This window comes from Podarcis gaigeae, assembly GCF_964106915.1.
Source record: "Podarcis gaigeae genome assembly, chromosome: 9".
Classification (NCBI taxonomy): domain Eukaryota; kingdom Metazoa; phylum Chordata; class Lepidosauria; order Squamata; family Lacertidae; genus Podarcis; species Podarcis gaigeae.
In genome coordinates this window covers 44228790-44255285 of record NC_139685.1, presented here as the reverse complement: position 1 = coordinate 44255285, position 26496 = coordinate 44228790, and the positions used below count along the sequence as shown (strand labels likewise).

The window sequence follows — 26496 nt, the reverse complement described above, 5'->3', positions numbered from 1 at the left end:
TTTCTTTCCTGGCAACTTGAACAACAATTCAATACGATCAGTAACAGTTAAAACACCTAAGGATCAAATGGATGGCAAAATAAACTCATGGAAAGATCAGTCATATTGCTGTGCATATTTTAGCAAAAGAGGCAGCAAGGTACCTACCGTGTCTTGAGATTTATCCTTGACATCATAGACTGTTAGTTTTATTTTAGTCTCCTCATAGATAGGGTAATCCGGCGGGAACGTCACACCAGTCAGAAACAGTGGGTCTCTTGTTCCCTGCATAGCACAAGCACATAACTCAGATTTAGCAAGGTAGCAGCTGTGTGCCATGCTACAGTCAGCTATGGTCAATGAAACAATAGCCATCAGATCTCCAAAGGCAAGAGTTTTTGATGCAGCAAAGGCAGATTTGGATTGCCAACTGCAAGAGCCAGAGATACAAAGTGTAATAGCGCGTTTAACTCAGTATAAAGAGAGACGTTTTGAGATACAGAAGTTGAGTTCATGACCACAAGCCACCCCGTATACTACGAAGCAGTACTCCTCTAATTAGGAACAGCCATTCAGCCATTCATTCATAATCCAAGACATATAAATTCACATGCACTTCATTTAAGTAGTCACATGTTACAATTCATGCAAAAGAACTAAAAATTTGGGAAGCACTAGGCAAGGCCATAAATAGCTGTGTGGGAACCGTAAGCTGGAGTCACCAAGTTTCCCAGCTTCATATACAGAGCTTCATGTCTCCCTCCAAGTTCGTGCCTTTTATCTTCATGTATGGTTAATCATAGAATTGCAGGGTTGGAAAGGACGTTGAGGGTTATCCAGTGCAACCCCCTGCAATGGACTAGCAGAGAGAAAGCGCTGTACAACTTGACTGCCTTTGCACAAGAGCAGCAAAAATCCTTAAGTCAGGAAAATAAATCAAGACCACATGTTTGGCTATGAAGCAGGGCAGAAACAGGCTGTGAACAATGACTAGATGACATTTTGACCTTCAAGGCTAGTATCTTGGCAAAGGCATAGGCATAGCTTGAACAATGTTTGATTTATCTATTTTATAAAAAAAATAAAATCAATAACCTTTTCATTTTAAGAAGTATTTTCTCAACAATGCAAGCTAAACTAAAAACTGATTCATAGTTGAAATGCATAGGCTTGTAGTATGATGGAAATAATTCCAGCTAGGCTTATCAGGGTTTAGTACTAGAACCTATTTCTAGCACCCAAGTCTTAGCCATGGAACAAGTGATGTAAAAGAGAGAGCCTTTGAGTGTGCAATGAATGCCTTTGCCTCACCACTGAGTAAAGTAAGTGCAGAAAGCCACAGCTTGGCTGGAACTAGAGTTTTCAAGGGCAGGAAGTATGACTTTAAAAGAGATTTTAGACCCAGCACCAAAGGCTACAGCTTGGATGGTGCTCAGTAAGTTTTGCAGAATCAGCTTTAAAAATATTATTTTAAATGACACTTTATGTTTAATATAGCAGGGCCGGTGTGGCATAGCAACTGGAGTGTTGGGCTTCAGTGAGGGAGAATTTCCTCAGCCAAAAAGGAATATGTGGCCATGGGTCAGTGAATACATTTCAGCATAACCAACCTCACAGGGCTGTTGTAAACATAAGAAGAGAAGAAGAGGAGTTTGGATTTGATATCCCGCTTTATCACTACCCAAAGGAGTCTCAAAGCGGCTAACATTCTTCTTTCCCTTCCTTCCCCACAACAAACACTCTGTGAGGTGAGTGGGGCTGAGAGACTTCAAAGATGTGTGACTAGCCCAAGGTCACCCAGCAGCTGCATGTGGAGGAGCAGGGACGCGAACCCGGTTCCCCAGATTACGAGTCCACTGCTCTTAACCACTACACCACACTGGGGCAGGGAATTTATGTTGTCCTTAACAACTTGGAGGAAGGGCAGGATAAATTTTGAATGAAGAACTTAGCTTGTTGATGCCAAATACCACATTTCTTTCAAGTTAATTGTTGTTCTTCCACTCAAAAGATACTTAGGGTATGTAAAAGCAGAAGTACTCCATTCTTTAGCCTACTGACTGTTCAGCTACTCAATATTGACCTTGGAAATAACACTGGAAAGCAAACAACCTAATAGTCTCTTGTGTTGTGTAAGGTGGTGTTCCTTCTTCTTATCCTTAATCACTAAAATGCATGTGTGTATATGCATGTCCACATGTATATATGTGGGGGGTGACCTTGCCCATTTTGGCCATGCCCACCATTGGCATGTATCCCCCAGAGGATGGGATTTTAGTCCTCTGGCTGAAAAAGGTTCCCCACACTCCCTCCCTCTCTCTGTCTTTTTAAAAGAAATTGCAGTAACACCACCATCATGGAAGAAGTTTGGAAAAAAAACTTTTTGTATTTAAGTATTTTCAAATATATGTTTTTGAACCACATTCTTCATCTTAAAGCTCTATGCAGAGAGGTAAGATATAAATGTAACAGCTGCTTCGCTCTTAATGAAAGTGATACAAAAGAATACCAATACTGTAAATTTATTTATAACTTGCCACAGACTTTAGCAATAAACCAATACCATACAGTAACAGAAGAACTCTTGTTTAGGGTTCCAGCCAGCCATGCATTTCCTGCAAGATACTATAAGCTAGCAGGAGCTCAAGCAAGCCATTCTACTCTCCTTCTCCCACCTACATTACATTCTTCTTTGACAAGCAATTTTCCTAGGCAAAGAAACCGTTTTCACCAAATCTTTTGAGAGTTGTAATTGTCAGGGTTTTATCATTGCCGTCTTCCCCTGCTGTGTATTTTTCTTACTGAAGGTGTTTACTTCATGCTGTGATTAAAAGAACCACGAAACTACTTGTCCACAAGTACAGGGGCTTTGTATGTCTTAAGAAGCAGTACCCTCTTGCGCGAAGATGGGATTTTGCAAAGTAGTCTTGTGATATTGCATAGTGGTCTTGCAGATCAATAAAGTTTTTTTAAAAAAATCCTACTCAGCTGTATTGTTTTTAATTTGCTTTTAGCCTCCTTTGAGGGATACTGGTGGCATACAAATAGAAGAATACATGAAAATAAAATACAGAGTTTGAACATATATAGGGTTCTGTGTAGAATGTCAGCTAACTCTAAACTGTAATAGGAAAGGGTTCGACTGATGCCTGAACAGTCTGCTACAACAAATGCAGTGCAACACGCCAAAACAGTCTGCACAAGGCCCATCCTGCTGTGTTGCAGGCTGTTTGAGTTACAGCTTTAGTACTGCTAGCAGTTCAAGTCACGACAGCTAAATTTGCAGCCGGAAGACTGCTCAAAAAGCATTCCTTTGACGCATCAGGAAACTTTCTTTAATACTGAGAAGCTAATTCGGATGTAGTTTCACAGAATTAAAACCTGCTTCCTTCCACAACGTATCCTAAAACTCCTTAACATGAATATTTGGTAACAAAAAGTAAACTCTTGTTTCAAGAAGCAGACAAAGCCAAAAGTCACCAGGGCAAAGCCACACCAGGCAATGTTTGCTGCAGAAAGTTATGCCTACAAATATTATCAGTATAAACTGTAGAACGCATTCTTCATGAAGCACAAAGCCTTGTGTTTCGGATGACATAGTTCATTGCAAACATACAGCATGCTAACATTTTCTTCACAGAAACTCCCTATTTTAAAATACTTCTACATTTGGGGGGGTGTCTTAACATCAAAGGAGAAGCAATAGTTCCTCAGAGCATTTTGCAGTGTGTCTGAAAAGCCAAACAACTTTTTATGTTTCCTTCTGCAGAAGCAGAAGTTTCACAAACAAGCAAATGCCAGCAACTCCCCTCCCCTCCCCTGCTTTATACTGGCTTAAGAGAGAAAAGAAAACTTAGCATTTGATGACTAATGTTGATCGAACAAAGAAAGGAGCTCACCTCCACAATTTCTGTGCTTGTATATCGTGTTGAAGACTGTTCTCCAGGTTGAACCACGGTGATCTGCACAAATGTATTCAGTTTTCGATCACGAGTTGGAGCCACTAGATCTTTACATGCTGGAAATGGCACAGGAGGGAAGGGGAGGGAAAGTGGGGGGAAATCTCTGTAAAAACAAATCAAAGTGAACACACCGCTCGGTGGCAAGGCAGACTGAGCTATGTTTCAGAGTGAAATTGCAGAAAAGCTTCAGCTGATTTAGCAGAGGAAGTCCCTTGGAAGTACCTTACAGAAATAGGAAGTCACATGTTGAAAGCTAAATTGAGTTTTCATTTCCACTAACCATCTATGCAATTCCTGCAAGGCTTTCCTGTGGAACTGGTTCAGCTCTTACATATGAATGTACTAAGCTCCCACTTCATGTATGTGCATATGTTCACACGCACAAAGACACACACACTTCATATATGCAAATTTACACACACAGTAATTCAAATTTCAGCCCCCACACCCAAGTATCCTGATGGATAAGCTTTCAAATAATTTGCCTTGAAATCATTCTCAGACACCCCAACTTAGTCACCTTTTATTTAAACAAACTGCATCGTGCTTGACTGTTTCAGGGAAGTCAAATTAAATACTGCCACTGGCGATGTTGATTTATATGCTCCAGTAAGACATTATAAAATTTCTTGGCAGGGCTAATCACAGGGTGAAGATTCCATTTTTAAAGCAGTAGAGAACACAAATGGCAGGAACTGACAGTGTGTGTTGCCAATTTTATTACCATGCAGTAGCACTGCAGCTGTAACTCTATGTTTGAACAGGTTACAGGTAAACTGTCTTAAGGTGATGCTTCTGTTTAAGGGGAAATTGCAATTTCTCAGCATATAAGTTACTGGAGGAAACCTGCTGAACTTACCCTATAGAAGGAGTTTTATTCAACAGCTCAGAGAACAAACCCTTCCCATGAACAACTAAGCAATTCATTTATTTTTTTAAAGTGGGTAACCCCACAGGTCTACTCTCCATTCCACCCCTCCTGACGCAGTAGGGGGGGAATCCTGTACTGTTAATAACTCACCTACTGATGTGAATGGGACAGCTAACAGTCCAGCAGATGTATCACACACATAGTTACAAGCTTTACAGAGAGCCACCCCATCCCCTCAAAAAAACTGAAAAGGGTCAAACTAAGCCAACCATGGGGCAACCCTTACAACTATATCCTCGGGGAGCCAAACAATCTATTGATTCTCATAATCTCCACAGAAGGTATCCCCAAAGATTCTGATTTCTTAGGAGTTAATTGTTTGTTTTTGCATATAGATTTAACATTACAAAAAGTTAATATAAAGAGGGCGAATCTCCCTGCTACACCTCATAACTTTAAACCTAAAGTTACATGGGTACAATATCTGACCAGCCTGGTGAGGTTACTGTGTAAAGTGCAAGACACAGGAAGTGCAAGAGGAACTGTGACCAGCTTTCCAGGAACAACCAAGAAGCACTGAGTAGACAATCATTCAACGCAAGCTGCAAGTCCATAAAACTAAGCAAATTAAGATTGCTTAGTGTATTTGAATCCTAGAAAACCATACAGTAAGTCCAGTGATTGTGCAAACTGAGGATGAATTCAGATACTCAGCTTAGTCACGATATGGAAAGAAGACACTGTATGGACACATTGCTTGAATGCTTTATCACATCCAAAATAAGAGGAGATACTATGCATTTACAGCTGGACTTGCCTGAAACTGTTTCCTGTTGTGATCTCGCCACTTATCTGTGATATGTCAAAGCACATTTAAGTGAATGGTTCCAAAACAAAGACAAATAAAATAAAAGAAAGGAAGACTGGTGAAGTCAGTGGTTTTGGTAGCTGTCTTTTCCTATCTATATTCATAACATTTTACTAATAGCGCAGGGAGCTGGTCCACTATTCCTCAGACCTTGTGGGGGACCGGACTATATTTTTAAAAATATACCCTGCAAGCTGGTCCCGCAGCTACCTCTGGACCTGGAGGAGGAACGCACTCTGCACGTGCTCAAGAGCACGTCTCAGTGCCAGCCGCTCACCAGTGTTGTTGACAAGCAGCAGCCGCTTCATTGGCCCGTCCCCGTGGAGCTCCCAGGCAGTGTGCACCACACGCTGCGGCCTGTCATCCGATGCCAAGTCGGGGGGCAGGCCGCACATGCAGAGCGCTTGGCAGGTGGCGCACAGCTCACCCTACAGCTGCTCCAACGCAGCCGCTGAGCATGCCACCAGCAGCAGTGCTGAGCCAGGCACCAGATGCAGGGTCAGCAGGTGTGCCAAGCTCCAGCTGAAGCCCCGCAACGTGCCCATCACGATGCCCATGGTGCGGCCCAGACCCACCGCCCGCCCACCGGCCTCTGTGTCCATGGCCGTGCTGGGTTTACCTCAGCAAGCTGGTGGCAAGACTTCCTGCAGCCAATCCGAAGCCATGCCAGCATCACGGAAGTCAGTCTCCGTGCGGTGAGGCATCTGTGGCTTCTTTTCAAGGAAACGCCGCGCCGCGCCAGTTTAGCTCAGCACGTGGACTGACCAAGTGGGTGGCAGGGTCCGTGGGCTGGATTTACGAGCCTGGTGGGTCGCATCTGGCCCCCGGGCCGTAGTCTGCCGACCCCTGTCCTAGGGCCTATAGGAAATTTCTTTCTAGAGAAAAGAAAATTATGCCCCAGGACATAATTGAGAAGACACCCATCTGCTTTTCTCAAGAACGACGAGCCCATAAACAATCATCAGTGCCTCCAAAAATGCTCTTTGGAATCCAAAATGGAACAGACTTTGCTCAAACCACCATATGATGCTATGATTCTAAGATTAACTGCAATTTTATTTAAATCACTAATATTTTAACATTTTCATTTCTTTGAAGCTCCAATAATTTGCTCACAGGCTGGAAGGTAATAAAGATAGCCCAAAGCTGCCATCTCATTAATTGGCCTAGAATGTCAGATAAAAAACTCATCCCAAGGCCAATAAAAACTGCCAAGCCACTAATCATCTTCCACAAATCAATGGCCTATGTGAATGCTGAATGTCACACTCAAAAAAAGGTTTCTGATCCCAGCAACCTGTGTAGAATGTCATATTCTGTTTCAGTTTGTTTAAAGGTCAAGCAACACTTATTTGCTCATAGCAAAATACTGACCATGCTTAAAATGTTTTATTTCCATGTTGGCTCACAAGTCAGTTTTATCCCAATGTAATAAAAAATATTAAATATACTTCTAGGCAAGTTATTGTCAGTAAGCTTACTTTCTCAAATACACTTAAGGCACTGCTCAATCAACAGCCACTTATATGGCCAGGGTAGGGAACCTGTAGACTGCCAGGTGTTGTTGAATTATAGCTCATGACAACCCTGACCATCAAACATGCTGGCTGGGCTGATGGGAGTTGAACAATACCTGGGAAAGACACACGTTCTCCACCTTGGCTTGGATTCTGATTGCCTTGTGTATAAGCTGAAAATGCTTTTGCTTTTGTGCAGAAGGGTCACCAGCCTCTACCACAGGAAGGAAAAGAGGGAGTGGCTTTCTTCCCCCTTCATCTTTGTGGTTTAGTAAACTTCATACACCCCTTCATGGATCACTGCCTTGCCGTGGCGAAGGGGCTTGAAGAACTCAGAGAAGCTATGAACTATGCCGAGCAGGGCACCCAAGATGAACAGGTCATAGTGGAGAGTTTTGACCAAACGTGATCCACCTGGAGGAGGAACTGGCAAGCCACTCCAGTATCCCTGCCAAGAAAACTCCATGGACAAAGACAACAGGCATATAAAAGATATGACGCTGGAAGATGAGCCCCTCAGGTCGGAAGGCGTCCAACATGCTACTGGGGAAGAGCGGAGGGCAAGTACAAGTAGATCCAGAGCTGATGAAGCGGCTGGGCCAAAGCCGAAAGGACGCTCAGTTGCGGATATGCCTGGAAGCGAAAGGAAAGTCCAATGCTGTAAAGAAAAATATTGCATAGGAACCTGGAATGTAAGAACCATGAACCTGGGTAAGTTGGAGGTGGTCAAAAATGAGATGGCAAGAATAAATATTGACATCCTGGGCATCAGTGAACTAAAATGGACGGGAATGGGTGAATTCAGTTCGGATGACCATCATATCTACTACTGTGGGCAAGAAACCCGTAAAAGAAATGGAGTGGCCCTCATAGTCAACAAAAGAGTGGCGAAAGCTGTACTGGGATGCAATCTCAAAAATGATAGAATGATCTCGATACGAATCCAAGGCAGACCTTTTAACATCACAGTAATCCAAGTTTATGCACCAACTACTTGTGCTGAAGAAACTGAAATTGACCAATTCTATGAAGACTTACAAGACCTTATAGAAGTGACACCAAAGAAGGATGTTCTTCTCATTATAGGGGATTGGAATGCTAAAGTAGGGAGTCAAGAGATAAAAGGAACAACTGGCAAGTTTGGCCTTGGAGATCAAAACGAAGCAGGGCAAAGGCTAATAGAGTTCTGTCAAGAGAACAAGCTGGTCATCACAAACACGCTTTTCCAACAACACAAGAGACGACTCTACACATGGACATCACCAGATGGGCAGCATCGAAATCAGATTGATTATATTCTCTGCAGCCAAAGATGGAGAAGCTCTATACAGTCAGCAAAAACAAGACCTGGAGCTGACTGTGGCTCAGATCATCAGCTTCTTATAGCAAAATTCAAGCTTAAAAAGAAGAAAGTAGGAAAAACCACTGGGCCGGTAAGATACAATCTAAGTCAAATCCCTTATGAATACACAGTGGAAGTGAGGAACAGGTTTAAGGATTTAGATTTGGTGGACAGAATGCCTGAAGAACTATGGATGGAGGCTCGTAACATTATACAGGAGGCAGCAACGAAAACCATCCCAATGAAAAGGAAATGCAAGAAAGCAAAGTGGCTGTCCAATGAGGCCTTACAAATAGCGGGGGAGAGAAGGCAAGCAAAATGCGAGGGAGATGGTGAAAGATACAGGAAATTGAATGCAGATTTCCAAAGAATAGCAAGGAGAGACAAGAAGACCTTCTTAAACGAGCAATGCAAAGAAATAGAGGAAAGCAATAGAATGGGAAGAACCAGAGATCTGTTCAAGAAAATTGGAGATATGAAAGGAACATTTCGTACAAAGATTTCCATAATAAAGGACAAAAGTGGAAAGGACCTAACAGAAGCAGAAGACATCAAGAAGAGGTGGCAAGAATACACAGAGGAATTATACCAGAAAGAAATGGATGTCTCGTATACCCCAGGTAGCGTGGTTGCTGACCTTGAGCCAGACATCCTGGAAAGTGAAGTCAAATGGGCCTTAGAAAGCACTGCAAATAACAAGGCCAGTGGAAGTGATGGTATTCCAGCTGAACTATTTAAAATTTTAAAAGATGATGCTGTTAAGGTGCTACACTCAATATGCCAGCAAGTTTGGAAAACTCAGCAGTGGCCAGAAGATTGGAGAAGATCAGTCTACATCCCAATCCCAAAGAAGGGCAGTGCCAAAGAATGCTCCAACTACCGCACAATTGCACTCATTTCACACGCTAGCAAGGTTATGCTTAAAATTCTACAAGGAAGGCTCAAGCAGTATGTGGACCGAGAACTCCCAGAAGTGCAAGCTGGATTTAGAAGAGGCAGAGGAACCAGAGACCAAATTGCAAACATGCGCTGGATTATGGAGAAAGCTAGAGAGTTCCAGAAAGACATCTACTTCTGCTTCATTGACTATGCAAAAGCCTTTGACTGTGTCGACCACGGCAAACTATGGCAAGTTCTTAAAGAAATGGGAGTGCCAGATCACCTCATCTGTCTCCTGAGAAATCTCTATGTGGGACAAGAAGCTACAGTTAGAACTGGATATGGAACAACTGATTGGTTCAAAATTGGGAAAGGAGTACGACAAGGCTGTATTTTGTCTCCCTGCTTATTTAACTTATATGCAGAATTCATCATGCGAAAGGCTGGGCTGGATGAATCCCTAGCCGGAATTAAGATTGCCGGAAGAAATATCAACAACCTCAGATATGCAGATGACACAACCTTGATGGCAGAAAGTGAGGAGGAATTAAAGAACCTTTTAATGAGGGTGAAAGAGGAGAGCGCAAAATATGGTCTGAAGCTCAACATCAAAAAAACGAAGATCATGGCCACTGGTCCCATCACCTCCTGGCAAATAGAAGGGGAAGAAATGGAGGTAGTGAGAGATTTTACTTTCTTGGGCTCAATGATCACTGCAGATGGTGACAGCAGCCACGAAATTAAAAGACGCCTGCTTCTTGGGAGAAGGGCAATGACAGGCCTAGACAGCATCTTGAGAAGTAGAGACATCACCTTGCCAACAAAGGTTCGTATAGTTAAAGCTATGGTTTTCCCAGTAGTGATGTATGGAAGTGAGAGCTGGACCATAAAGAAGGCTGATCGCCGAAGAATTGATGCTTTTGAATTATGGTGCTGGAGGAGACTCTTGAGAGTCCCATGGACTGCAAGAAGATCAAACCTCTCCATACTGAAGGAGATCAACCCTGAGTGCTCACTGGAAGGACAGATTGTGAAGCTGAGGCTCCAGTACGTTGGCCACCTCATGAGAAGAGAAGATTCCCTGGAGAAGACCCTGATGTTGGGAAAGATGGAGGGCACAAGGAGAAGGGGACGGCAGAGGACGAGATGGTTGGATAGTGTTTTCGAGGTTACCAGCATGAGTTTGACCAAACTGCGGGAGGCAGTGGAGGACAGAGGTGCCTGGCGTTCTCTGGTCCATGGGGTCACGAAGAGTCGGACACGACTAAATGACTAAACAACAACAACAAACTTCATACACAGCACAGCAGTATGTTGAGTTACCTATGGGAGATGGAACTCTCGCAAGCAATAAAACACTGCTCTCTTTCCTGGCTAGCTCAGTCCTAGTTGCAGTGGGTTGTTGCAGGCAGTTGTCAGGGAGCTGGGAATTCTTCCATGGGAAACATTCCTAGCACCCCAAATTTTAACTCAGATGTGCTCCTTCATGTGAAAATGGAGGGATTTTAAGGAGTGCTAGCAACACACATAAGGATTCTGGGAAGGATTCTGGAACAAATGTTTTCCAAACATAACATCCCATTTTAAACAACATAACAGACCTTTGGCTATCACAGCCTAGGACTTCCATCATCCTCGACTGATGGTTTTCTAACTTCCTTTTCTAATTTTGCATTTTATTATTATAGTTATTGCTATAAAATCCAAATACTAAACAAACTCCTTCTTAGTCCTCTTTTGCAGAAATTCATATAGTTCTCCTTACAAAACTTCTTGTAACCCTACAAGCAATGTCAATTGATTACAAATGTCTTTCAAATATATCATGAATTTCTTCCAGTCCTTCAGGACAGTCTGGTCTTGCTGGTTCTGAATTTTCCCAGTTGGATTCTGGGAGGTATTTCCAACTTTACAGGGCAGCAAGAGAGAAAGAGAAAGTGTTCCTATTGTAAGGTAAAGGTAAAGGTACCCCTGCCCGTACGGGCCAGTCGTGTCCGACTCTAGGGTTGTGCGCTCATCTCGCTCAAGAGGCCAGGAGCCAGCACTGTCCGAAGACACTTCCGGGTCACGTGGCCAGTGTGACGAAGCTGCTCTGGCAAGCCAGCACCAGCGCAGCACACGGAAACGCAGTTTACCTTCCCGCTATAAAGCGGTACCTATTTATCTACTTGCACTTAGGAGTGCTTTCGAACTGCTAGGTGGGCAGGAGCTGGGACCGAACGATGGGAGCTCACCCCGCCACGGGGATTTGAACCGCCGACAATACGATCGGCAAGTCCTAGGCACTGACGTTTTACCCACAGCGCCATCCGCGTCCCTGTTCCTATTGTACCCATAGCCAATACCCACTGTCAAGCCAAGGGTAATGCACTATGATAGGGAAGGAGCACATGGAGAGACTTTGGTGAGAGTTTTACTCATAAACCCATAAAATCCCTTAAACATACCTCAATTGTTAAGAAATGTAGCTAAGACTCTGGAATACAGACTCTATGGTCTCAGGGTAAAAACCTTCAGAATTTCGGCTTAAACAATCAACCTGTGAGCTATATTGTTTAATTTTCTAAAATGAAAGGAACATGCCAAATCAACCTGTGAGCTATATTGTTTAATTTTCTAAAATGAAAGGAACATGCCAAAATGATGTAACTGATGGCCAACCTACCAAAGCCCTCACCATTGGCTTCATTGAGAGATCAGCTGCCATTTGACTCCTTCCTTCCGAAACTGTTTCTGTCCCAGGTTGCTCATTTCCTCTTCCCTTCCCTTTCTTTTTTCCATATGAGCCACACCTTTTAGAGTAAAAGCTAAAGGACCCTTGGACAGTTTGGTCCAGTCAGCAGCGACTATAGGGTGCGGCGCTCATCTCAATTCAGGCCAAGAGAGCCGGTGTTTGTCCACAGACAGATTTCTGAATCATGTGGCGCAATGGGACATCATGATGAATGCCAGAGCACACGGAAACGCTGTTTACCAGCATGCCACAGCAGTACCTATTTATCTACTTGCACTGGTATGCTTTTGAACTGCTAGGTTGGCTGAAGCTGGGACACAGCAACGAGAGCTCACCCCATTGCACGGATTTGAAATACCAACCTTTTGTTCAGCAAGCCAAAGAGGCTTAGTGGCTTAGACCACAGCGCCACCTACGTCCCTACACCTTTTAGAGTGTAAGGCTGCAGGCAGTGACTATGTACAGAACAAAGTAAATTTTAGGTACTTAAAAATTATTTTAAGAAGTAACACTAACAACTTCACGCCCCAGCAATCATGAAAATATTTTCACCAGTAGAACTCCCTGATGAAGCCAAGGGCGTCTTTGCAAAATAATGGATGTAATCTGAGGAACAGAACCCCATTAGAACACAAACCATCAAAATAAACAAAATTTGCATTAATGGTGCAAGTTAGTGGAGTGATACATTTGTCCAACTGAATGTAAATGTTGTAAAGCTTAGCCAAAAACAAATTTAGGCAGCTTTTGAAAAATATGTGAAATAAGTAATACAGTGCATAGAACAAATCAGAATGCTTTTTTTTTATTAAAAAAGACCCCCAACCCTGTGCTTAAATAATTTAATGCATAATAAATAACTGAAACCATAAATCTCTCCAAGCCCCCACTCTCAAAACACTGAGTCCCTTTCTCTTTGTTATTATATCTTCACTTCATCTCCTTTAGTCTGAAATATTTGTCAAAATCCCATCCCATTATCTGCTGCATCACTCCGGAACATCAGTGATAAAACTGTGTCTCTTAAAAATGGTTAAATCCCAGCAGGACCCTTCCAGCTGTTAAATAGCTTTTCAAGCTCAGATATCCACTAACTTTTCACTGAACAGTGGTTACTCAAAATACTTCCCTCAAAATATGCTTTTTAATCCAAAACAAACAAGTAAAACCTATGACTGAAAAGTCTTCTTTCGCCTACTGGCTTTAGAAGAAAAACATCATAGGTCACTATCCATATATCCTTGCCTCTTTAAAATCTGAGCTTCTCTAATGGGCTGGGCTTCTCTAATGAGCTCAAGTTAGAATCATTCTGCAGAAAAGCAAAATCTAAAAATAAATGCTGGTATGAAAAGCATAGGATAGAAGCGATCCTTTCCTTCTGTTGGTCCAGACAAAAGGATAGATCTGGAACCAGTGGGTTCAAATTGCAAGAAAAAATCATTCCCTCAGATGACTGTGTACTCTCCATCATTTGAGGCTTTTAAGAAGAAGTTGGATAGCCATCTATCAGGGATACTGTAAGAGTGGATTTCTGTATTGGCTGGGCTTGGGCTAGGTGACCTTTGAGGAACTATTACAATAATTGGGCTTTTGGAAGGGAAAATGCACTACCCAAGAATATTGCTATGTATCATACAGTATAGAAACAGGCTTAATGTAATTTTAATGGTATATTTTATTATTTTATGCATGCTGCATCCCCACTTCTGGATTAAAAAGTGGGAAAGAACGCAATCTATCAAATATAAGGCTAAGGCTTAGGATAAGGTTAAGAAATTGTATTACCTGAAATGCAGTATACGTCATGATGAAATAAGATGACGTCTGGCCTTTACAGTAAAAGACAATGACTACCCAGCTACTAAAATAATTATGGAAGTAAAGCTGCAAACCCAACCCTACTAACCTAGGAGTGAGGCCCACTGCATTCAATGGGACTTAATTCTGAGTACACTTTTTGTGGTTTGGATTGCTGCCAAAGTTAAATGTAATAGCCAGCCAATCACTAAGCAGTTAGTAGGTTGTAGAATAAATCTGGGCACAAGTAATCCAGTTCCTTCTATCTAAACAAAGCTAACATTATTATTCATCCTAATTCTGGTCTTAATTCCTGCCATTAAATTCACATTGCATCATACTGAAGTATCTGTTATAATTGTATAACCTAATACCGAAAGAAACTAATGACAAAGCTTGCAAAGTTTGTAGGTTTTGAAGAAATGACTCAATGTTTCTGAAAGCACTGGAATTCAATTCAACAAAGCAAGGGAAGCTGCACTTTTTACAGGAAAAAAGTGCTTATCTAATGCTATGAAGACACGTTCAGTTAATTAGTATGCTTGACTGATTGAACATTTTAGCTATGCTACATGTACTTTAACAAAAAGAATGGCATGTACCAATTAATAAGATACACTTTGCCAAAGAGACATTCTGTTTCAAAAGGTAACACTCAAGAAGCTGCTGTACCTTGAAATTAAAACCCTTCCTATAAATAATTTTTACATGAACATATTAATTAGTTCAACATTAAAAATCCTATCTTTTATAGACCTGCATATATTATAAAGGTTAGAATGCGTAAGTGTTCCAGCCCCAAGTTTGCAGTGTTTAATAATAAAAACGTCTGAGCCAGATCATCAGTAGATTAAACAAACCAAACTGCTTCCATTCAAGGTTTTAGAGATTCATTTACAAGGCCACTTGATAAAATGGCTGTTATATGCCTCTCTTCTTTTCAGGGCTTTCTAAAGTGGAAAGTCGTGCTCTTTATATATTATATAATTGTATCCAACTAAGTTCTACTCAGAGAAGACACAATTGATGTTAAGGTTGTCATGCCCATTGTTTCTGTGGATCTACTCTGAGTATGACTTGGCTGGATGTGACCTATCAACTTTAGTTTTATGCAACATTTAAAGTTGTGTCTTACCAAGACTGAATTCAAGTTTTGGTTCACTGACAGTCCTCTGAAGATCTGTTGGTAAAAGAGTATCTAGTTAAAATATATACGGTAATAATTAATACACTGGAATTTTATATGACAAAGTTTACTTAGCATTGTACCAACGGTACCAACAGTGAGCTGCAAATCAAGATGCAATGTTTCACCACATCTATTTTTTTTAGAGCCCACTGCAGTCGATCAATAAACAACATTTTTTGTGTTCTAATGAATCAGAATCATAGTGGGAAAGCTATCCTGACAAAGTAATTGTTATCCTGTGCACCAGTCAAAGAAAATTGGCTATGTCATTTGCATCAAAATTTCTTAGAATGCAAAGCTCACTGCTGCTTTTTTCAACAAATTATTACTTCACCAGAATTGCTGGACATGTATTTAGAAGGGTCACGTGACTAAACTCAGTGAAAACTTGGTAAACATCATAATATTTCCATAAGACTATCAGTGCAGTGATATGAATGTCTACTAGAAATACACCCCATTTAATTGAATCAGACTTATTCATTGCCTAAACTTAAACCGTTCCACAGGGTGGGTGCCACTACCGAGAAGGCCCTCTGCCTGGTTCCCTGTAAGTTGGCTTCTCGCAGAGAGGGAACCACCAGAAGGCCCTCTGCGCTGGACCTCAGTATCCAGGCAGAATGATGGAGGTGGAGACGCTCCTTCAGGTATACTGGTCTGAGGCCGTTTAGGGCTTTAAAGGTTATGCTATAGTGTTAAGGTTTAGTCTTATTATAAGTTCTTGTTAAAGGTAAGTCTGCTGGAAATGGATTTCTTATGGACTGTGCCAATCCTGAATGTTACTGGATTTGTGACCGTTATGCTCATTTGCCTTCAGTAGCACTAAAGCTCTGCTGGATGAAGTACAATTGTGTCTGGTCTATTTTTTGGAAACTCTGCAACGTGTTTAGGTTTTTTCCTCCATGCATAGCGACACTACCATGGATCACAATCCATGGCATGTTTATTGGGGTTCCCCACAATTTTCCTTGGAATAACAGAACCTAACTCACCACAACAAGGTTTTTGAAACTCCCTATAATTGCAAAAGAGGCTTCTTATGTGGTATGGAGGGCTGTCTTAAATACAAGCCCTGCTGAACACATGGGAGTTGCTTTAGCCTTAGCTGCCCATGGTTAGCCAGTGATGCCAATTCATTCAGCTCCTTTCTTCTTTGACAAATTTATATGATGTTGCCTTATGATTCAGAAGCATGATCAAAATTCTGACAGGCGGAGTACTATTGCTTGGAGTTAGGAAACCTTAAACAAGCCTGTCTCTCAGTCCTGGTTCCCATTTCTATAATGAAAGTGTTAAACTAATGATCTGTCTCTAATTACTTGTTATAAGGGTAAGTACAGTATCATACTTTGAACATTAAACGTCTTGTAGAAATACATGCAAAACAACATTTGTACACAGGATCTTTTAAAAAAAAACACTACAAAGAATAGATTAACTGACAGCTATATATCTGCCTTTCATAGGAAGCAAGTTATGCAAGCCAGAAGCAAAATACATTATCAGTATTATGTTAGCATGTCTGTCTACAACAAAGAGAGGGGTAACCTGTGCTCATCCAGATAATGTTTCACTCGAATCCCATCAGCCCGAGGCAACACCGCCAAATGGTTAGTGATTATGAGCACTGGAGTGCAATAACACTTGGCAACAAAGATTTATAATCTGCCTAAAACTGGCCATTCACAGAAGAGAGGATTTCCACCAAAAAAAAGTATTAACAGGATTAAGGTCCAATAAACAACATGCTTACTTGTAAGCTTAGACTCTGCAAGATTGTCTGCCTGTGCTGATGGAATGAACTGATGTACTTCATCTGCTGCTCTTTCTTCCTTGATTTCCATGATCAGTCTCTGGAGCTGCTCGATTTTATTGCGCAGACCTTCAGAACTTGCCTCTCCGAGAGCCACAGCCCAAGATTCACAGTCAGACCTTGATGCAGCTTCAAGGTAAAGATCTGGTTCTCCACTCTGAAACTCTGCACTCAGAAAACATTGACACACTTTCATTAAGACAGACATTAACAGATGTGTTTTTGAAGATTAGGGCAAGACTGATGCTTGCAGTGACACAGAATATCATACAGCTTCTCCTCTTGTGTCACAGAAGCAAATGAAATCAAGCTGCTGCTCTTCACATTCAGCACAACACAAAGTCCTCACTGCACAGCTGGATCTTAAAGCAATTAATGTGTCCCAAAACTAGGTGGCAGTATCATTAAGCTGAAATTTAGAATCCCTATCTGATGGCTATCTGGCAGCTTAGCCGGTAGCTTTCAGGGAAACCAGCTTAAGTATGAATTTGATTTAGCAGGGTCAACAGGCAGAATTCTGTCAAATGGACTGGTGGGATTCATTAAAGCAAAAAGTGTTCATCATTCTTTTTATTAGAACTGCCCTTTACACACAGCTGCCCATTCACTCTTGTCAGATTACTGTTCATCAATACCTGGCAACAATTTAGAACAATCAACCAACAGGTTATATGGAAAGGATTCTGACCTCATAGCTACCCATAAGTAGCTGCTGCGGAGCCTGATAGAAGTCTACTTGTCTCTTGGGTTCACAAGGAAATTCAAGTAGCAACTAGGATCATTCATTTGATTGGAATTCACAAAGGAAACAGTCTCTAGGCATTTAAGATTCTGCCATGGAGACAGTTTCATTTAGTTGCAAATTCAGCATGACATTTAGTGCGGTACAAATGATCAGGCACGGACTAAGGGGAGGGGAGCAAATCAATGCTACGTTAACAGAAGACACCAACTGATTTAGCTATATATCTGAAGGAATAAAACTGGTAGCTGTTGGGTTTTGAAGCTGAACACCGAAAACTAGCTAAATAAAAGTTGGTTCCCAATATTGTATCCAATTCTTCCAACATTCAACTGTACTTGCAGGGTCCAACTAGATGTGATGAGGCATGTGTGGTTTTGATCCATGAATCTCTCCAATTCACAAATAAAGTGTGAATGAATGAATGAATGAATGACGCCTATCAGGGATGTGAAACCTGAGGCCCTTCGGATGATGTTGGAATCCAGCTCTCATCAGCTTCCACATGCATGACCAATGGTCAGGGACGATGGGAGACGAAGTCCAACAAAATATGGAGGGCCCTAAGATCCCTATCCCTGCTTTACATGAAAAGGAGTATTATGGGGTGGATAGGGAACAAAAACCCAACCATCCACCTTGCTGTGCTCCATTCCTTTAAGACAGGGATTGAGAACATCTAGTCCACAAGCTTAATTAGGCCCAGCGTAAGGTCCTACCAGCTCATTTTCCCCAAACCACACAGCTGCTGCACACCCAGCATCATACATGCAGTGGAGATGCAGCTGCCAATGCCTTAAAGTACACTCTTGAAATTTTGAAGTCCCAACAATTGTTGGGACTTCAGAGCATGTCATCTTGATGTCACATGGCTTCCCTTGAGTTCCATAGGGTGAAATAAACAGGCTGCAATATTAAAATATTATTTTAATACTTTTAATTATTTTAATTTAATATTTTTATAATTATTAATTATTAATATTAATATTTTAATATTTAATAATAAAATGTTAACAGGCTGCACTGTTAAAAGAAGGCAAAACCTGCTACTGACTCCTGACATCTGGGTAATGGTGTTTCAATACATGCTTTCATTTCCAACCATTTAACTGCCTACATTCCCAGTGACTGACAATATTCTTTAAAATCATACACATTTTTGTCTTTGTATTTGTATCCTTCAAATGTCCAATAAAGCTTGATATTGCCATTATATGATATTGCTATTTTAACAGTATTTCATCATTTTATGTCCGTAAGCAGCTCAAAGAAAGATGTTACTGAGCAGAATAATAAAAATGATACCACCACTTGGGGTTGAGTTTATGACCCTACATTTACTCATGCTTTCATTTACTGCTGTTATTTTAATGTTGCTAAATGTTGTTTGTTATTTATTATAACAGACTGCAATTTTATAATATTGTTGTTCTACTGATTGTTTTGTAAGCAGGGGGATGCCGGAGCAGTATGGTGCAGTGGGCTGCAACAGAAAGGGGAATGACAGAAATTGCAGGGGGGGGGTCCACATGTAGAATAGGCTTCCATTTGAACAAGGGAGCCTCTGGATGCCTGCCAAAATTTAGCTGAATTGAAACCTCTTTTAAAAAGAAGTTATACTGTGAAATTTTCATGCAGGTATTAAGAGAGTGAACTTGCTTATTCTGCATGAAATATATACTGCACATACATTACCCACTCCTGACAAGCTTCTTCTAAGGGCCAGAGTAGCCATGATGTTAAATATCCCTTTGCATTTAATGTGCACATTTTTTTAAAATGCAAATAGCAACCCCTGGAGATAAGCAGCTGATCATTATTAGGTTCAATGTTCTTCAACAACTCTAAAGAATGGAAGCTTCCTTCAAGTAAATGTTTGCTGTACCTTGTTTGCCAAACGCCTTGGAACTTGTATGTTTTGTCTCCTGAACGATAAAAACCAGAAGTGAGTGTTCCTGTTTTTGAACAATTTTTGTAAGCTGAATGTCCGGCGCGGCTTCCATAGCTTCGAATTGGCTGCAGGACACTCCTGCAGCCAATTGGAAGCTACACCTTAGTTTTCAAACTGTTCCAGGAGTTGAACGGACTCCTGGAATGCATTCTGTTCGAGAACCAAGGTACAAGTGTAGTTACTCACTTGCATGTACTAATGTCTACAGCAAGAGAACATTGATTTTTCCCCCTTTTACATTAAGTTGCAACATATGGAAGCAAATTGACTTTACTGTATTCTTCCATGTTGAGTGCATGCTAAATGAATCATCCCATTGCCTACATGAAGAAAATATTTGGGTTACAAATCTAGTTTGGTAAAACTGAAATCAGAATATAAGACTTTATGGTCCGAATGTTGTTTTATTTCATAAAAGTCCACAATACCTTCTATTATAGGCACACAGCAGGGGGTTTATTTCTGCTTACACCACATAGTTAATAAGAGTGTTTGCCAGGACTGTTTTCACTGCCAACAACAAGCCAATGGAGAAGACACTGTACACAAATTAGTTCAGATGTTCAACTGTCATTTGTTACAAAACATCACCCGCAATATGGGGCTTCATGGACTGTCAAGTTTAAAGAAGATAGTTGGCTAATTAAAAACATAATAATTAGTAGGCCTGTATAAGGAGATCATCCGTTCAATCACACATAGAATCACTTCCTTTATGTTAGAGTCAAGGCACACTGACCATGCAGGGGAAAGAAAGCAAAACCCAAGGCACATTCATCATAAATTATCAGAAAGCGCTTGTTTAAAAATGCATTTTCTTTTATGATTATTCTAGAAGTAGAAAAATATGTAAATTAATATGGAGAGGGAACATTGAGAGAAATAATTACAAATAGCAAGCAAATACTTAGTCACATGATTGCTCCAAAGATCAAGAATGTGAGGATCTGCCTGATCTGCATCTTGTATAACCAATATGAGTGGATTACTAATGTCATGCTGTCATGCCTATATTCTTACTTATGAGTCAACTTCTCCTACATCAGCACCTATTCATCAGGCTGTTTCCTAAACAAGGCAAATGCACTTAAACAATGCAGAGTTCAATTATCTCCCCAAAAGGAGGACACAAGCTATCCAACCTCTACATGCTCCACAGGGCTTCTGCAGTGATGTCCCTGCACAAACTGTGCTCAGGAGATTAAATCAATTACTATAATAGACATGCCCACACAAAGTCAGTGGAAAGTTGCTATTCTCCTATTTTTGTGCATATTTTTGCACTTCTATTATTTGTGTTCATACTGTGCTTTGTTTCCATTGTTCCCACTCTGGGTTCAGTTGGCGATAAAGAGTAGGCTAGAAATATTTTTAATAATAATAATAATAATAATAATAATAATAATAATAATGTGATTTCGGCCCATTTGTGTTGTCATGTTCCCTACTGGGCCATAAAAAGGTCACGACGATGAGTGGAGCGGGAAGATCCCAGTCACAACTAGCACAAATTTATCCCAAAGGAGACAGTAAAGGTAAAGGGACCCCTGACCGTTAAGTCCAGTCACGGATGACTCTGGGGTTGCGGCGCTCATCTCGCTTTACTGGCCGATGAGGAGACAAGGCAATTCCTGAGAAGGCTGACTTAGCGCCAGTAGCTGCCTCTGCCCTTGATAGTGAAGCCAATTGCCCAAATATTCCAGAAATGGTCTGCTTAACTGCTGGAGCTTTCTGCCTCAGCTGCTGTTGCTGCTTCTTTTCTGAAACACCAGTGCTCATGTCCATAGTACACTTGGCGGTGAAAACTATCAAGAAGGATGGTACCTAGTTTATCCTAGAACAGCATGGAGTATTGAGAGCACTGACTGCTTCCTTTTAAAAAATAAATAAATAAAAAGGATGACTTTTGTAAAAAGAATGGCTTCAGCTGGTGAGCTGAATGATTGAGCTCCCTTTGACATTTTATTTTCTTTTAAATAGCCACTTAATTATCACCTCATTGTGGTACATTTTGGAGTACCTTTTGCATCTGATTCATAGGTCAACAAAAATGCCTCTCTCTTCCCTGATCCAATATTTGTCTCTTTGTCTCATATATACCAGCTACTGAGAGCCTTGGGTATCCAAAGCAGCAACAGGGGAAGTCTGCAAGAGTGGAGTCCTGATACTATAACCAAGATGTTCTTAATGCAGATGTGTACAGAAACTGACCTCTGTGTGCTTTGACTTTCCCAAAAACTTTGTGCTCTCTCCAATGAAACATGAAAAAGTATATGTGATTTTTTTCCCACCCTCTCTAAAACCATTGCTTGCCATGGGCAGTTTCCAATCTTTACACCTGGGTTCTGCCATCACTACCCTGAAGGAGCAATCATATTTTAACTATCTGGCTCCATGAAGACAGTTCTCTGGGGACCACTCTAGGATCAGCTGAGAAGTCACAAGTACAGTGGTACCTCAGGTTAAGTACTTAATTCGTTCCAGAGGTCCGTTCTTAACCTGAAACTGTTCTTAACCTGAAGCACGACTTTAGCTAATGGGGCCTCCTGCTGCTGCCACGCCGCCAGAGCACGATTTCTGTTCTCATCCTGAAGCAAAGTTCTTAACCCGTGGTACTATTTCTGGGTTAGCGGAGTCTGTAACCTGAAGCGTATGTAACCCGAGGTACCACTGCATTACTCTTCCATGACCTTTTTTTTTAAAATTTTTTTTATTGAGTTTTCACATTTTATGTAGACATAACAAAGACACAGACAAACATGTACAATTTCAAATTCTTACTTTCATAACCACCTTCTCTGACTTCCCCGCATCCCCCCTTCATGCATCCTAATTCCAATAGTTAGTTCAGCAAGTTCTTATATCCTTTCTTTACAATATTAGTATCATTTTTTAAAAAACTTAGTTCTTCTTAATTATCCAATTTTAACTTATACAGATCCATTATAATCATTACATCCTTTCCAAAGGTCGACCTAAATTCCCTTCCAACAATTTCTCAATTATCATATTAGTTACTGAACATAATAACTAGACATAAAAATCATAACCTTATAAGAGAACTCTCACCCCCCCTCTTTCCAGGTTCTGATCCCCCAAAGAGGTGTCCATAATATCAGTTCTTAGCCTGGATTTCTCACGTCCGAGGCCTTCAAATCTCTATCAGTCCCTCTTCGTCGGTTTTGTTGGTAATCTTTATGCTGGCCACCAAGTCTCGAAGGAGCTCTATCCCAATAAGATCAGTGTTTCTTCCAACCAGCCCTCCATATTCGAAAGCGGAGCCCCGATCCTGTTTCTTACTTCTCCAAATAATCCGAATGTCCCAAGGGCTCCCAATTTCATCTTGCACAAATTTGTAATCCATAGTTCTTTCAACCCCCCCATAAGGGGATCTCTGTCTTCTTCATCCTTGCTTTTCAACCAGATTCTCATTATCCATATCTTATTTTCTTTGTATTCCCCATTTGTAGGTTTTTGGTTGGCCTTTTCCTCCTGAAACATCTCCGCTCCTCCTTCCCTCTCCTCTGACTCTGAAAATATCTCTTCTGGTTCAGCTGCAGAGTTTTCTTTTGTCAAGTCCTTAACACAGGCAACAGGATTGCTTACTTTAGAATTCAAGGTCACAATCATTGTAGCCATAGCTGTGCTCTGGTCCTGAAGTTTTCCCACGAGAAAGAACATTTTTTCCAACTCGGCTTGTAATTTTCCATCTGCAGCCATTGTAGTGCCTCAGAATCCCCCCTAGAGGGATTCTTGTTACTTAGTAATCCTTCTCCAGCAATCAATTACTATTACTTATTTCTTCATTGTTTCCAACAACTTTAAATCAAATGTAACCCATCTGGTCTGCAAAATAGGTAACAAATTTTTCTAGCTTAAGCAGTTCGTTTGACAGCTCGTTTGACAGCTGTCAAACTCCTTCTGTCTCCTCAACAGGCTCACTCGCGGATCGCTCCCGGGTCGGGGGGGGGGGTTACACATCAACTTCTAAGATTCAGTTCTTAACCTCCAGCTCAAAACTTCTAATGTCAATTGTGGAATTAATAACTTTTATCTCACACAGAGAAAGGTAGTCTCTCCATCTTAGTTATCCGGTTCTTGCTTTAAGTGTCTGCAAAAAGGGGGGTGCGGACTTCCTTTTTAACACTCCCCCGATCGTACCAAATTCAAAGAGAAAGAAATTTTCAAGTCCAAATTCCGTACTACTCACGGGTTATTTCTTTTTGAGTCCAAATGTTCAAGGAAAAAAGTCAGCGCTCTTCGGCCATGGCTCGCGGCTTCACTCCACTGAAGTAGCGGTCTACTCACAGCACCACGCCACTCTCCGTACCCTCTTCAAAGCCTTTAAAAAGGCTCTTCGTGGGTCGGGGGGCGCTTAAGGTGCCCGCCGAGTCACCAAGTCCGCAGGCTTCAGCGCCTGCGGTTTCTGAGGGTCCCCGCGTCGCCGCCGCGGCAAGACCCGTCTTCAGTAGAGCCGATTCCCTCCGGAGCTCGGAGGGAATCCGCCATTACCCGATCGCGCTAACCCGGAAGTCCCATTACTCTTCCATGACCAATGTGGAGGAACAGAGGTCACTATTGTATGCTTGCATTCAAGGTTTTTTTGTGAAATGATGTCACTTTTAAAAATTGGGATAGGTTGCTAACAGCAAAGTTGTGCTTTCGACATGCATTTCTAGAGAGAATTTGGTAAAATGGCTTGTGATCCCCTTAGATGTTTTTCTACTTGCAAGGCTTACAGAGCTAAGTGGACAGGCTGCAGAGGGAGGACTTCTCTTTGAGCAAGTGAATGGAATAGGAAGCCTCTTGCCAGGCAAAATGTGGGGCGGTGGGAGGTCCAGAAGGGTGCAAGCAAGACTTGCTCAGCTATGTGAGTGTCTACAGATCTGAGGTAGAGCACCAAAACCATCTAGGATTAAACCAGGTCACCAGGTTTGGATATTAAGAGCAAGCCATGTTTAATGCAAGTTGAGATTCATAAGCCAGCTTCAAGCCATGATTTCTGATTGTTGTTTGTTGGCCACAAACAAATGTCAGTTAGTTGGCCAGGGAGGATTTGAACATATTAGCAAACCACAGTTTACTGTCACATCAAAAGGCTGCCATGGTCAGCTGAGTCAACAAGCATAATCTGGTACATATAGTCATGGTAACTAAGCCTTTTTCTTGCCATGTATTAGTTTCCAATCATATTTTACAGGGGTCACTGTACTTTTCTCAGAATTTTTTTAATAATTGTTTTTTAAATGACAAATGTTGCCTTTCCAAATAGCTAAAATTGTTTGGGGAACTTTGGTAAAATAGTAATTCTGAATTATCACAGTAGTGGAAAATGCTTGAGAATATTAATAATGAACCTCTGAAAAATAAAGCACTATCACAACTATACATTCTAACAAAAGGAGAACTGAACTTTGATATATAAATTGTATCTGCAAGATAAGTGAACTACAGACATCAGAAGCTCTTGATTCACAAAGCTAACTAAATCCTGAATTCATGTTAAAATTAGTAGTGATGAAATCATCTCTTGCTTTCTGATTACGCAAACGCTAGCGATCACTTGAAAGTCAAACTTTCAGCCACCGATAAAGATTTAATTATTGTTGTTATCTTTTGTTATCCTGTTTTTTTAAAATAATAGCATTCATATTCCACTTTTGTCATTGCAACTTTTATGTTGATATTTCAGATTAAAATTGTCATCGCCATTATATATACAAAGTATCTTTGGGATAGGAAAGTAATATAATCACATCACATATTTCTAAAAATTATGTCAGAGAATGTTTGCTTTCACTAGCCATCCCAGACACTAAGATCCTCAGAGATCCTGCTCTACATCTCTTATTTATTACAAGGGCGATGGAACAGAGGGAGATGACTGTTTTGAGTATGGATCACTGTATTCAAGAAATTCAACACACAGGCATATTTGTGTGTTCAGGAAAGATGAAAACACCGTCCACTTGGATTCCCAATATTTTTAAAAGTTATTTATATTTATATTAATAAAATGAGAGCAAAATGGTAATGATTGACATTTAAGTTTAATGTACCACACCACTATAAAGCAAATGAAGTGCTGTTTTTAAGCCTTTTATATTTCAAGAGAATCTGCTGTCTCTTCTTGGTTGGAGACAGAGCTGCCTTTATATACAAAAGTCCTCTGATGACAGGTTGATCTGCTTATAATATGTTTAGAGCAGCTTCTTCATTAAACATGTTCATCTCTGTACCCTGTTACGCATTATTTTTGCTTCTACAATTATATTTAATAAACTAGATTGGACGTGTCCTATACAGCTGGAACAGTGAATCAGAGTCACTGCAATCCCATTTTTTTTATAATTCATTAAATTTGTGTACTGCACTTCATCCGAACATCTCAGGGCAGTCCACAGCATAAATTATGGAAGAAAACCACAAAGTACATAATAAAAACAAGAACAAGAACAAAGCAAACCAATAACCCCCCTCCCACAAACACATTTAAAAGAACATACTGTTAATCAGCCCAAGGCCTAGTTGAAGAGGAACGTTTTCACCTGGCCCCTAAAGATGTATAATGAAAGTGCCAAACGAAACTCGCTGCCATTCCACAAAGAGGGAACCACTGCAGAAAAGGTCCATTCTTGTATTGCCACCCTCTCATGGAGGAGGCACACAAGGACTTAGATGATGGTCACAGAGTCTGGGTCGGTTTATATGGGCAGAGATGGTCCTTAAGATATTGTGGTCTGAGCCATTTAAGGCTTCATAGGTCAGAACTAGCACTTTAAATTGGGCCTGGAAAATAATTGGCAGCCAGTGCAGTTGAGCTAGGATTGGTGGAATATGCTCAAATCATCT

The 26496-nt window shown here is 41.0% G+C and overlaps 1 protein-coding gene across 13 annotated transcripts in view; it reads right to left on the bottom strand.

Moving 5' to 3' along the window:
- The window catches only part of INPP4B (inositol polyphosphate-4-phosphatase type II B), a gene marked incomplete at its 5' end in the record, with an annotated part of 263874 nt that overhangs the window by 126237 nt on the left and 111141 nt on the right, over positions 1–26496 (bottom strand). For all 13 annotated transcript variants that reach the window (XM_083755443.1, XM_083755441.1, XM_083755437.1 and 10 more), the window contains 4 exons: positions 148–264; positions 3879–3997; positions 15085–15129; positions 16892–17116. In XM_083755443.1, the coding sequence (XP_083611569.1) occupies positions 148–264; positions 3879–3997; positions 15085–15129; positions 16892–17116 (506 nt within the window). The remainder of the gene's footprint in view (positions 1–147; positions 265–3878; positions 3998–15084; positions 15130–16891; positions 17117–26496) is intronic.